The sequence below is a fragment of the Triticum aestivum genome, chromosome 1D, assembly GCF_018294505.1.
Source record: "Triticum aestivum cultivar Chinese Spring chromosome 1D, IWGSC CS RefSeq v2.1, whole genome shotgun sequence".
NCBI classification, from domain to species: domain Eukaryota; kingdom Viridiplantae; phylum Streptophyta; class Magnoliopsida; order Poales; family Poaceae; genus Triticum; species Triticum aestivum.
Window position 1 is genome coordinate 498043927 of NC_057796.1, and position 14686 is coordinate 498058612.

Genomic DNA, 14686 nt, shown 5'->3' on the forward strand with positions numbered 1-14686 from the left:
TGCAGCATTAGTAATCTTTGCCTCAGGAAAAAGCCCATGAAACTGACCATTACATACCGCTCTGTTGAGGCGTTCTCTAAGTCTCCTCCTCCTCCAAGTATATAAATCACCACTACAACCCATGTCCTCCAATTTGCAATCATCTCGTTTGTACACGCTCTCAAACTTTTTAATGCGGTTTGCATGCTCCTTTAGACGATCGCTCAAGTACACACCAGCAAAACCAGCGCCAAATAGGAATCCCCCAAAAGGGGACCTCCTATACTTGCGCGCTGGCAAATAAGGCTGCACGCAGCCCCTCGCTCCCCGGGCGCGACCTTGGGCCGGCCAAGGTGTAGGGCGTGGCTCCCTTTTTTTTGTTTTCTGTTTTTTTTTGCTTCTTTTCAAAAGTTCGGAATTTCTAAAAAAGTTCAGAACTTCAAAAAATGTTCACTAAATGCAAAAAAATTGTTTCCTACTTCGAAAAATGTTCATGTATTCGGTAAAATGTTCAAAGTTTCTATAAAAGTAAAAAAACTTGAATTTTGATTGAACGTTTTCATTTTGTTGAAATTATTTTGTATTTAATGAAACAATTAGAATGTTTTATGAACATTTTGCATATTTGTAATAAAATTTAAATTGAATGAATTTTTTTCAATAGGGTAAACAAATATTGAATCTCATATTATTTTTCGAATTAGTTTAACATATTTTAATATGACGAACATTTCTTAGAAATTATGAATGTTTATTTTATTCGATGTAATTATTTTGAATTTGATGAACATATTTGAATTCAAGAATAATTTTTTATTATAAGTACAACTTTCGATATGAAGAATAGTTTTTAGAAATATATGACATTTTTAATATAATGAACATTGTTTTATTTTGCTGAACACTTTTGGATTAAAAAAATGTTCACGATTTGAAAAAATGTTTGAAATTCGAAAAATGTCCCTGATTTCAGAAATCCAAGTGAATTTGGAAAAAACGAAAAAGAAAACACACACAAATATAAAAAAGGGAAATGAAAATTAGAAAACGAAAATTAGAAAAGAAAGGGAAAAAGCGAAAAATGAAGAAGAGAAAAAACCGAAAATTCAGTCTTTTTCTGGATGGCGACGAAGCAGCATGTAGAGCCACCGCGATTCGCCCAGCTCATGGCTGAAATTGACAGCAAGTTTATCCTCGTTCGTTTGCAGAATGCGGCGTCAGTCGTCATAAGGGTGAGCATTTTCCAAGGAGTGACTTTACTGAAAAGGTAGGTAGCACAGCACTCATTTGGGTTTTCTGACATACTGAAAACATAAATGATTTGATGGCCGGTCGACCGTGACATGAAGCAAAAACCAAGCAGTGATAATAAGCTCATATAATGAAACAAACTCAATTTAAGTTCGTGATGGATCAAATGCCATGCCCGTGTTTAAGGACTTATTACAGAAGAGAGGTCTAGCTAGCGCTGGTTGGAAAGAAGAATAAATTCCAACAATGCATGCAGTTGCAAACAAATCAAAGCTGCTGACAATTAAAAACATGCACACTTACAACGTACTATAAGATCGACGTTAGTGTGGCTTCTTAATTGAGTATTACCGATGGAAGGAAAGGAGGTAGGCTAAACGCGGAGGTCTGAAACATGCTTCATCTTGTCATCCATCTGCTTCTGAGTCCAGTCAGCCTTGAACTCCCTGTGCAGATCCAGCATCCACAACTTGGTCAAGGATCCAAGGGTATCAATGCCATCAGGGACAGCATTCATCCCCAAGAGTGTCGTGATGTAGATCCCATCAACCAACGGCATGGCACCCTCTTCAATCACCAACTGCTTCACATCAGGCATGCGCTTTAAGACGAGCGTCTTGAGCAGCGGAAAGCACCCAGCAGAAAGAACCAATATGCCTTCACTGCTCACCCTGTTAAGGCTGAGATAAGTGAGCGCCGGTACGTGACATGCCAGCACCGGCAGAGGGTCTTTTTCCTCAAGATCGCACCAGCTTAGAGCCAGGTACTTGAGATACCTCCCAAGCTCCTGAAATATTGGGCAACTGAGTCCCGCCATGAACCAGCCACCTCTGACGATTAGCGTGCGGAGACTGGTCGAAGTTGGCTCGAATGCTTTGAAAGAAAGTGCCTCCTCCTCATCACTTGCTGACAAGAGTAAGCTTGAAAGTTGGGGCATACAGGAGAGGGCACGGAAAAGGTCGTCACAACTAGATGCATCGATGCTATCAATACAAACAGTCTGCAACCCGTGCATGTGCTTCAGCTGTAGCGCTACGTCTTTGCTGGCATGGACGGTCTCGAGGGTTTGCAGCTGTTGAAACCTGGAAATCATCTTAGGCGCTTCCACTCCGACCGAGTATCGGAACTCCGTCTGCTTCTCATCAGCGTACCTGTCAGCAAAAAGGTGACGTAGCTTCTCGGCCTTGACAATTCCTGACGGTAGCTTTTCTATTCTTGTGTGCTTGAGGTCCAGTGTCTCTAGGTTTGAGAGTTTATCAATAGTGTCTGGAAGAGACCTAACCTGGGTGCGCCTTAAGCCAATGTAGCGGAGATGGAACAGATTCCCGATGGATGCTGGTACTTGGTTGATTGGAGAGTCTTCAAGCTCGAGAACAGTAAGATAGATGGATTCAGAGAAAACTGAGGAAAGCATGTTGCTACAAGACCCAATCGACACCAACGTGCGGAGTCGTGTAAATTTGACTCCTCCTGGAGCTGTGTTATTGCTGTCACTCCAACCGCATGTCGAGAACCAACGAACTTGATCTGTGTCCAGGAGCATCAATTCGCCCTGGTCATTTGCGGAGCCAAACCTCTGCTCTTTCGCAACAGCGAGAGCCAGGTCTCGCACAATGTCATGCATCTTACAGGTACTAACCCTAAAGTGCTCATCCCGCTCCACAACTTGCAGCATATTCCGGTCGATGAGTTCCATGAGACACTCCTCCGCCACTTCCTCTGCAGTACAATCTTCTCTCTTTCTCGTGAATCCTTCAGCGATCCATAGCCGCACAAGGCTCTCCCGTGGCATTGGTTGGCCTTGAGGGAGCAAGGTGCAGTAAAGGAAACAGTTCCTGAGATAACCCGGCAAGTCATTGTAGCTCCGGTTAAGTATGGCTTGGACATGGTCATTTCCCTGCAGCTCGCTCCAGAGATGGTTGTATATCTGATTCCAGGTGTGCTCTGTTTGTTCCTTCGCGGACAATACGCGGCCAGAATATACAATGGCCAATGGCAGGCCATGACATCCCCGGACTACAGCAGCTGCCACCTTCTCAAGCTCCGGAGGGCACTTGCAGGCAGGGCTGTTGTTGTGGAAAGCTATTGAACAAAAGAGTTTGAATGACTCGACGCTACCCAAGGGCTGGAGTAGCAGGCGACGTCCCCGAGGAGCTAGAGCAGCAACATCTTCCCTCCGTGTTGTGATCATAACACGGCTTCCTTGGAGACCCTGAAATGCATTGCACATCCGAGTATATGCTTCTCTTTCCCACACATCATCAAGCACGATCAAGCATTTCCTGTCTTGCAATGTCTTCTGTATTGCCTCTGTTAACTCATAGACATCAGCGTGATGGCCCAAGGCCACGTCAACACTCGGCGGTGACTGCCGTTGTATCTTGGTGAGCAGTTTCGCTAGCAAATCAACTACATTATATATTTCTGACACCACAATCCAAGCATGAGCATCAGGAAAATTGTCTTTCTCCCGATCATACACAGTTTTCACAAGGGAAGTTTTTCCCAAGCCTCCCATTCCAGAAACTGTTATCAGCGTGGTTTCTTCCTCATTGGTGGTCAGCCATTCAGTCAACTTACTCCTGTTTTCATCAATTCCCACAAGATCCTCATCACTAACAAGCTCTGGAAAGGAACCTTCAGGCTTCTTCCTACCAATGTCTGCATCCTCATTTTCACTGGACTGGACTGTTATACTCCCGTAATTTCGCATTTCTATGACGCATCTGATCTCCTCCTCTATCTGTATGACATCTTCAAGAATTAATTTTCGCGTTTCTATGACGCATCTGATCTCCTCCTCTATCTGTATGACATCTTCAAGAATTATACTGAAAACCGTTATGTGGCGTGAACTTCTGATGTCGTACCAGCGTAGGAAGCCATCTTCCTTGAGCTTGAGAGCCTCATACGAGTACCTGTCAATTACATCCTCAACATGGTAGGCCAGCTTCCGGACGTCTGCAATCCAACCCTTGATGACATTATTGGTGAGATGTGTTGTGCCAAAATCACGCATTACATTATTCATCGCCTTTAGCTGTACCCCAAATTCTTCGATCTTGACTGGCAATTCATATAGGCTAGCAACTTTCTTCGACAACTTCTTTCTGACAGCTGATACTTCATTATTCAAACCGACTGACCCAATCTTTGACAAAGCATGGAGTATAGCCTCCGCCATTTGCTCCTGAAAAACCACCGACAATGACCAAGTTACATAAAACATCAACACTCCTTGGAAAAGATGTGGTATATGTTACGTTTATAAAGGATGTTAAAACACTCGTATGTTGTTGCTTAATACTTCAAATGTTTAGCCAATTTGTTAATTCACTGTGATTAATTATCTTCCGCCACAACATGCAGGATTGCGCTATTACAGCTCTCAAACACACCAAGAATGGAGCGGATGAAACAACAACTATATTAATCACTAATAATTTATTAGGGCTTACCGTTGCAAATGGGGAAAGGGAATTTTAGATAAAGGAAGTGGAAATAGAAAATTATCGTGGAAACAGAAGACTGTTTTCTGACAGAACTCCAATGGAAATAGACTTTCCATAGCCAACTGTGTGGAAATTTCCCTTTCTTTTAATTTGTGTGTACGACCCACTCCATCCCAACACATAAACAGGTTTGGCCCAGCCCAATCTATCCACAAAAACCTAATCTTCCCATACTTTTTGTAACACCCTAGATTTCCACGAATCAAGCTCCGATAAATCATGCTCTTGGACTTCCTTAATCCATCTTTCAATGTATTCATTCATTGAATCAAAAATACGACGGCACAGATGCTTCGGGCTCGTCGATCGAAAAACACTACTCGTTTGCCCAAATCGGAGTTCTCATTCCAAGCGCTATGATTATTATTTATTTCGACTTCGTGTTATATAAAAGTGAAAGAAAAAAACAGGGTTGTACAATCCCCATGGCTTATCCCTTGCCTCCACCACGTGAGCTCCTACTGATCCACATCTCCAAGGTCGGCCTCCCCTCCTTGACTCTCACGCACGAGTCAAGGACCTACTAGTGCAGCTGGAGCGCGTGAACTACATAAAACCACCACATTGCACTATTGGAATCGGCTAGTTTGGCTTGTGAGAAGATAAGCCCAACTTCACCGCGCCACTCCATCCTGTCCGCGTGCGTCCGTTTGAGGTAAAACGGACGAACCAGACGGCCCAGCGCGCGGGCGCAAACGGACTTTTGTCCGTTTTCTTTCCGCTTTCGACCCATCCCGGCCCAAGTTTGCGCCGCTTTTGGGGTGAAACGGACAGCACGCGAATGCGCGGGCCGTCTACGCGTGTCCTCCCTGGCCCGCCCGTCGGTGGCACAGGGACGTCTTTTTCTATCCGTCCCCTCCCTCCCTCCGGCCGCACCCGCTCAACTCTTCTCCACTCTTCCCCTCGCCGTCGCCACTGCCATTGCAGCTCGGACGCGTGCTCGCCCAACCCCTTCCCCTCTGCGCCCCCGAGCTACCCAACCACGGCCACCTCATTTGCGCACCCGCCGGCCGGATTTGGGGCGGATCCGGTCGGTCTTGAGCTCGCCCGGCTATGGGAGGCCACGCCGCGCCATGGACAGGCCGGGCACCGGGCCGAAAGGCCCTGGCAAGGCCGCATGCAGGCAGTGGCTCCTCCTCTAGCCGCTCGGATCTACACCGTCGGTGGTCCGCTGGCAGATACACGAATGGCGGTCGGCCGGGCTCGGTGCTAGCCCAAAAGCTCGTCGGCACACCGTTGCCGCTCATTAAGTACGACGACTGCCCAAAGAAGGTCGTGCGCCGCGCGTCTACAACGCCGGAACATTCCGGATGGGTGTTCATCAAGTGCTTAAACGATGGGGTATGTGCTATTGTTAGCTTTGATTGTGCTCTCGGATTTGACTAGTTGTGCTAACTTAAAATTTTATTGTGTAGCACGGATGCAAGTTTTGGTATTGGGAAGAAGAGTACATCGATATATTGATAGAGCGCAATTTAATAGATGTTTCGTGCACTTTTAGCTAGAATAGATGCTAGAGATGAGACTAGTGCATATGTTGGTAGAATAGAGGCTAGACATGAGAGTAGATGCGAGGAAGCAACCTCTACTTCTTTAGACTCGAAGAAGAAAGAAGCACGCAAGATCGAGACTCCTCCGCAGATCAACAATGAGTGCATCGAGAAGGCACTAACCCAACTCAAGGGAGGAGTTATGGAAGTTGTATATCTTCTAAAATGTATTCTTGTGGTTCTTATTTTTTTTGGTCTTGCTTTTCTAGTCAAAATTTGGTGATGTATTCCCATGTACCAAAAATGAATGAAGAAGAAAAATTAAGGACTCGCAAAGAAAAATGCACGCGGACAGGATGCGGCTGGAATGCGTCCGCGCGTTGGGCGCACGGAAACCGCATCCCAGAAACTGTCCGGACACGACCCCATCGCCCTACCCAAACGGACAGAATCAGGGCAAAGCGGACGTCCGTTTGGAGTCGCGCGGTGGAGTTGGCCTAAGGAAAGATAGAGGAAGGTTGGGCATGGGGCTGCAGAGTTGTGTGTGGTGCTGCACCTACCATGTCATCGATCCTGTGCACAAGTGCTTGACCAATAGGAAGAAAGTATGCATTAAGGAAATTGTGTGTTTTCTTTGCTTATTAAAACATAGTAAAGAACAGACCAAAAATCATTAGAAAGCTCTGATTTTTTGTCAACAACACTGGTTAGCTTACTTCCTGATTTTTTTTGAAACTATGATGATTTGTATAGCAAATTCGGAAACTATACACCCTAATGCAGAAAAATCAAAACTATCACCCTGTCGGCCTCATGTTGGCTGAAGAGAGACTTTTTCGGCCAACAATTGGCCAAAAAGGACTTTTCGGCCTCTTTGGCCAACACCTGCTCTACTGTTTTAGAAAATTCATATCAATTAGGATTTTTAGTATTTTAATTTGATTCTTTTTGCATTAGATTAGAAATTTTATGAAGTTTCTGTAGATATCAAGTTTGACTAGATTTGAAAGTTTGAATTTGAATTTTCATGAATTTGCTCAAATCACTAGATTGCCTATAATTTGAGCTAGGAGTATTTTTTCAGATGATTCTTTTTGCTACTGGTTCTTTGTGACTTTGTTTATCAGTAGTAATTAATTGGCAAATTTTATAATTATTTAAAATTAGGTTTTTATGAAAACAGTTCTGTTTTAGTGTTTTATAGGTTTTATGCCATTTCTTTTAATTTTAATTGCTTTAAATTGTTTTCTTTAGGTTTTTTTGACATATTCTTTTTGTTTCTGTTTAGTTATCAGTAGCTAATAACTTAACAGAAACTAAAAGAATATGTCAAAAAATAAATAAAACAATTTAAAGCAATTAAAATTAAAAGAAATAGCACAAAACCTATAAAACACTAAAACAGAACTGTTTTCGTGAAAACCTAATTTTAAATAATCCTAAAATTCACCAATTAATTACTACTGATAAACAAAGTCACAAAGAACCAGTAGAAAAAAGAACCATCTAAAAAGAATACACCTAGCTCAAATTGTAGGCAATCTAGTGATTTGAGCAAATTCATAAAAATTCAAATTCAGACTTTCAAATCTAGTCAAACTTGATATCTACAGAAACTTCATAAAATTTATAATCTAATGCGAAAAGAATCAAATTAAAATACTAAAAATCCTAATTGATATGAATTTTCTAAAACAGTAGAGCCGGTGTTGGCCGAAAAGTCTTTTTTGGCCAGCGGTTGGCCGAAAAGTCCCTCTTCGGCCAATGGTAGGTCGAAAAGTCCCTCTTCGGCCAACAGGAGGCCGACAGGGTGATACTTTTGATTTTTCTGCATTAGGGTGTATAGTTTCCGAATTTGTCATAAAAATCATCATAGTTTCAAAAAAAAGTCTTCCATCCTTCTTGCCAAGTTTCAGATTTTCTGGAGTTTGCTTGAATTTTCTGGAATTAGAAAATTGGAAAACTCATTGTTCGGGGTCGAGTTTCGGCATTCTCATGTTTTATATTACTTTCCTGTTCTTGTATAAAGCTTAAATATAGACTCAAGAATACAAATACTCCCTCCATTTTCATATAGAAGGTCACAAACTCAAATTACACGTATCAAGATAAAAATTAATGTGTGCTTTACAAGCCAATTTGTTTTCTCGTTTACGGGGTTAATTAATAGGGTGCATGTACATTAGAGGAAATTGAGTGGCCGTGAGAGAGGAAGCAGGTGAGTTTGTCATTATCATCCACTACATGCATGCTAGTAATTAAGCCATGGGTTAATAGTACGAGGAAACATCATTAATATTTGCCTCGATTACTGTTGGTGGCCTTGTATAGATGTAAAATGTGTTTTTCATAGTGGCCTTGTATACAAAAATAGAGGAAGTATGATTTTTAACCCAATTTTTTCAACCTTTTTCAAGCATTTTTAGTTCAAATTTGAATAATATTCGTTAAATTTCTAGAAATGCACTTAGTGGCTTAAATAATGCAAACAAACTTTGAAAAATGAGAAATTTTCACATGGATCTTCTAGTGGTGTATCTTGAGTGCAGAAAAAAATATAGTGCCAATGGATGAAGCATCGGCCACATCGGCCTAGAAACAAACCCGTTCCCTCTCGAAACCACGTTTCTTCGTGTGAGATAGTCCTGTTTCCAAAGGTTGTGCATCATAACTTTTCTGAAACTTTCTCAAGTTTTTACCATGCACTACAGGGATTATATGATGACACCGTGCTAAATTTCATGTTTTTCAGAGTTTGTTTGCAGTTTTTGGAATAAAAAGTGATAGAACTCCACGTTTTTCAGTGAATCTTAGCACCCTCATGTTTGGAAATACTTTCATTTTCTTGCATGAGGCCTAACGTAGTCTCGAGAACACAAATATGATTTTTCAATATAATTTTGATAACCATTTCAAGCACTTACAGTTCAAATTTGAATTATATCCGCTAAATATCTACAAATCATTTAACGGTTTAGATATAGAAAACGGACTCCGAAAGATGCCAAATTTTTACATAGCTCATATAATGGTTTGTATTGAGTGTAGAAAAAACTTCAATGCCAACGGATGAAGCGTTGGTCGTTTCACCTTCAAACTAGATGCGTTCACTATCGAAACCATGTGTCTTCCTTGGAGGTTATTCAATTTCTAAGCAATGTATGTCATAACTTTTACGAAACCTTCTCAATTTTTTAACATGCACTACATGGATTGTATGATGAAATCATGCAAAGTTTCATGCTTTTCGGAGTTCGTTTGCATTTTTTGAAATTTAAAAACCTAAACACTCCATGTTTGGGGTAGAGTCTTGGCGCCCTCATGATTCGAATTACTTTCATTTGCTTTTATAGGTCCTAAATATGGACTCGGGAATACATATATGATTTTTCAATACAATTTTGCCGACTTTTTCATTCAATGGTAGTTCAAATTTTTATGTAATGGCGATAAATGTCTAGAAACACACGTCATTGTTTAAATATAGCAAACCGACTCCGAAAGATGCCAAATTTTTACATGCGCCATGCAATGGCATACATTGAGTGTAGAACAAATTCAATGCCACCGGCTGAAGCACGGTCGCATCGCCAAAATTTTATTATATTCACTAAAATGTCGAGTGCCTACAAAAATCACTTCATGAATATAAATGGAAAGTTGAGGGGTGGGAGTACAAAATAAATTGTGTAGAAACTAAACGAGCATGAAACAGAAAAGGAAAACAAATAATGTACAAACGATAAGAAACAACAAAAGGGAGAAGAAAATGGAAAAGTTAATTGTTTGTCATGTGCAATAACAATACACTGGCAAAGAGAAAGGACATGAAAATAAAAAATAAAAAATGTTTGCCGAGTGCTAAAAGAAAAAGAACTCGGCAAAGATTTGTTTGACGAGTGCAAAAAGAAAAGAACTAGGCAAATATTTCTTTGCCCAGTGCAAAAAAATAAATAAACTCGACAAATAAGTCTTTGCCCGGTGCAAGAAAAAAACTTGGGAAAGAATTCTTTGCTGGGTGCCCCTATAAAATGCACTAGGCAAACTTTTAGAACTGGGGGAAATATCAGATTCTAGTAGTGTTGGCACCTAGGTTTGCATAAAAACATCAGTTTACTATTTTTTGCCAGAAATCATTGATTCTCGGCCTAATCTTTTGCAAAAAGCACTAGTTGACAGATTGGCCCATTTGATGACGATTATGACACATGGAGTCCACCATTTGCTGACGTGGTGTAACAGTTCTCTATAAACACTGTTAGATGAGGTCTTTTTGCCAAAAACTCCCCCTGCATCTCAGCGGCGAGTACAAGCGCGTCGAGCAGGCCCTGGTTTCCGCATAGGGGCAGGCGCGGCGACCACGGCTAGTTCGCCGGCCGGCGAGTACATTGGAATGTCTGCCAAATTTCCGTATCGTGAATATTTCCGGGAGTTTCAATTGGATCCGCCGGATTTTTAGTGGGGCCTCACTAGTATGTAAAATTTTACAACGGTATTCGGTTTCTTAATATAAGTCTTTAAGAGATTTTGATACGAATTACATACAGATGTATATAGACATATTTTAGAATGCAGATTCACTCATTTTGCTCTGTATGTAATCCATATTAGAATCTCTAAAAACACTTATATCTAGAATTTGTGGCAGATTGCAACTACTAGTAAGTATGTTACTTGTAGGATTTTTTTAGTTTACTACAACTACTGTTACTTGTAGGCTTTTCTTATTTACAATAGCTATTGTTACTTGAAGGATACATTGTAGGGATAAGACCATCAAGATGAAATTGTCAAATTTGCACACGGAAGTAAATCAAGCAATGGATCTATGTTGGTGGTCACCCTTGAATGATGGAGTTCTCGTATTGCTTATGTTGTCATTGAACTTTAGATGTGACATATGTCAACTTCTCAACCTTGGACTATGGGTGCTTTAAGTTTGTGTCCTCATTGAACTTTGAACTATGGGTGTGACATATGTCATCTTATTTTGCTAAACTCGTGAATGGTTTATGTTTATCTCAAGTGCTTGAGGGTTGTCCACCTGATGTCCAAATTTCTGTGCACTTGTTGTATAATTTTTTGGTGTATTTGCTGTCAAAGTGTCAGTGTTGATACTGTCTAAATTTAAGTGATGGAGTGTTGTCCAAAATTGGCTGCTTTTGATGTCCAAATGTCAGTGTGCCTGCTGTCCAAACTTGGGTGTATTTGCTGTCAAAGTTTCAAACTTTCAGTGTTGATGCTGTCCAAATTTCAGTGAATTTGTGGTACAGTTTTTTTGGTGTACTTGCTATAAAAATTTCAGTGTTGATGATGTTGAAATTTCAGTAAGCCAAATCAAGTCATTTGCTGCTATTTTTCTATGTCTTGGTGAAAAAAGTTGCTAGTTAGCACATACTCCCTCTGTCCTTTAAAAAGTGTACTTCCAACTTTGTTGAAGGGTCAAACTATCTTAAAGTTTGACCGAGCTTGTGCGAAAATATATCAACAAGATGATGTGCAGTGCACAGTGCATGCACACGAGCTGCCGAGTTGGACCGAGCGCACAAAGCTCGGGTCGAGCCTGGGAATGAGGCTCGCCTGAGCAGTTAGCTCAGGCTGGTTCGGCTCGTGCTGCTAATGTCTGGTTCGGCCCGAGCACGGCTCGGCTCGGCTCGCGTCCAGGTATAGCAACAGTGGTGACTGGGGTGCCCGCCCGAGCTGCCTCTTGAAGACAACACAAGTTCGATCCTGTTTTTTCGGACGTTCTAACTTGCATGTGTTGCAGTTTTATATGATCTGTTGGGCATTTAGGTGTATGCTATGATGTTAATAACGTACTCCACAACATTCGTATGACAATGTTTAAGGAACACTATCCTAATCATCTCTTGAAGGGCAATAAATATGTGAATTCTTGTGGGGAAAGAACCCACTGGGAGTACAAAAAAAAACAATGCCGAAAATCTGTTTTTTGAGGGAGGAATTAATGCCGGACGTCTACTTACTAGTCTGAAACAAATTCATTAATTTACCTGGAAGATAGAGTATACAACTTAACTTGAGAGCAGTCAACAAGAAAGTAAGGGTATACCTATTGAAGACTTAATCTGGAACCATGTATGCGTCGCACAAACCACAGACTACAACTTGTAGTAAGATCGATGTCTGGGATCAAATCCTGTATAGAAATATATGTAAAAAAGATGCTTTCAGTTGTATTATCTAGACTAAAACTTGGGTATATATGTAACTAAATTGCAGCCTTTGGTAGTATTTTGAAAGCTTACGACCATAGTGTAAGATGACCCGACGGAGTGATTGACGGAAACAAGACTTTAATTAAGTAACCTCAACGAAAAACAAGTTATATATGTAACTAAGATCGACGGATTGTGGCCGCCAGAGCAAATAGCTGCCGTTGCGTTCGGTGACCAGGCCGGACGAAATCGCTGCCGCCATAGCCTCCCCCGGACGAAACCATTACAGTTGGGATCGATTAAGAGAATGACGTTCGATCGAGAGTCAACAAAGATATAGACAAGGGAAGAGATAATGAAGGTAGCGGTTTCTGGTTTGGCTAGATCAAACCCCGATGATGTGTATAAAAGATGAAAGTACCGATCGAGCGAGCCTCTATAGCTGGATATATAAACTCCGATGTGTAGAGCTAAAACTACGAATCCGCAAGAAAATCTAGGTACCACTCTACATCGATATTGGAAGTTTTCGTAGATGATCAGCAGTGTTAAATAGATATATTGGAACTAACATAGTATCGGAGGAGCACCAAGAAGAAATACCAACCTGTTAGCGACGGAGTGCATGCGAGCGTCTCTCTCTGTGAGGGAGGAGGAGGACAGACAGTTGGCCGATGCGTCTGGGACTTATTCATATGTCTGTACATGAGCGCAGTACTGAATTATCTCCCATCTCTGCACTGATTGATGTGCACTTGGCTCTTCAATTTTAATATGTACTAGTATTACTCCTTGTTAGAAGCTACTACTGGATCTAGATCTGCACAACCCAGACTGGATCTAGATCTGCCACAAGTGTGAAATACTGAGGAGGAGACTTTTCTTAGATGAATGAGGGAAGACTTTGTGTACATATCCATATAGATTACCTCCGTATAACTATATATGTACGCATAGCATTTAATCATACTCCCACTCTTCCCGTTTACAGGCCTCAAGAAAGGTGTGTAATAGCGCCAACTTTACATTCGGATATCTGGACTGTTTGTTCATTGTAAAAATAAGTCATTACATTTGATACCACCAATGGTACCAAAAAAAAAAGTGTATACTGCTAGCTGAGCCTAATTCAGCTGGTCTCATTGCCTCAACCACCCCCCAGGCCACGCGCGCATTTTGACCCCCTACGATCTCGTGGCGCCTGGTACTGCCTAAGCCACCACCTCATCGGTGGCGCGCATCAACAATTGAAACTATTGGACCAAACTCATTTTGATGAAATAGGCTTTTGCCCCGCTATATTAATATAGCAACCACCCAATACAAAAATTCCAACGCTGGGGCAAACAACACAATCATGCCCAAAAGAAAAACAGGAGAAAAACAAGAGAAAGAAATGCAAGCATCACCGGATCAATGAAAGTTGTAGTATCCCGTAACCGCTGCGCCCACCGGATACATCCATCATGCTCCAATGCCACCGAGTCGCCGCAACACCTTCAAGAAGGACTGCAATGACGACGACACCGCTGCCCGGACTAATCTTAGGATTTCTCCCGTTACACGAAGGGAAACGGAGGATAGGTACTCTCGACGCCCTTCAAGAAGGTTGGTGGCGCCCGCAAGCGTCACCGCATCGGTGCCGGGAAGACCCGAGAGGGATTTCACCCTACCCCTCACACCGACAACCCAGGACCAACCGGCGGCTCCACCATGACAACCGCCCACCAACATGTGCCACCACAGTCACGAGGACACCACCGTCGTCTCTCCACCGCAGACGCTGCGAGGCCCACCAAAGCAAATGAGGCCATCGATGATAGGGACTGGTAGTACCGCAACCACATGGGAGGGGACAACCTCCACTGGCACACGCAGTAGCAAACCGGACGTATGAGCAGGAGCACGCCGGACCCCTTGCCTAGCCGGGCCCAAATCGGGCCCGCTAAGCTCCCGCCGTCGTACTGCAGCCGATGCAGCACAGTCCGATGTTCCCAACATTTGTTTCTCGTCAGCCCAGCCGGAGGTGACCCGCCAGAGACCAGACCAACCGGCCCTAACCCAAATCGGGTTCAAAAGGGCCCAGATCTGGGCCTGCAGGGCTCCACCGGCCAACCCCCGCCGCCAATCGCCACAACCGCCAAAGGGTCGCACCGCCGCCACGCCTGCGCCCGATATACATCGGGGCACCGCCCACCGAGGTGCACCATCGCCAGAGACCACCGCCCGAGCCAGGGAACCGCGAGGGGAGGAAGAAGGGACCCGCCACCACCGG

General features: G+C 42.7%; 1 protein-coding gene across 1 annotated transcript; it reads right to left on the bottom strand.

The window, feature by feature from the left end:
• Positions 1–1358: 1358 nt before the first annotated feature.
• LOC123179743 (disease resistance protein RPM1) lies at positions 1359–13287 on the bottom strand. Its single transcript, XM_044591615.1, has 3 exons — positions 13019–13287; positions 12306–12392; positions 1359–4420 (listed from the first exon to the last, which is right to left on the bottom strand). The coding sequence occupies exon 3, from the start codon at positions 4412–4414 to the stop codon at positions 1604–1606; it is 2811 nt and encodes a 936-aa protein (XP_044447550.1). The 5' UTR covers positions 4415–4420; positions 12306–12392; positions 13019–13287; the 3' UTR covers positions 1359–1603.
• Between the last annotated feature and the right edge of the window lie 1399 nt (positions 13288–14686).

Bases quoted from the DNA above. Each gene is read 5' to 3' on its own strand.
- LOC123179743 (XM_044591615.1), bottom strand. From the start codon at position 4,414: ATGGCGGAGGCTATACTCCATGCTTTGTCAAAGATTGGGTCAGTCGGT.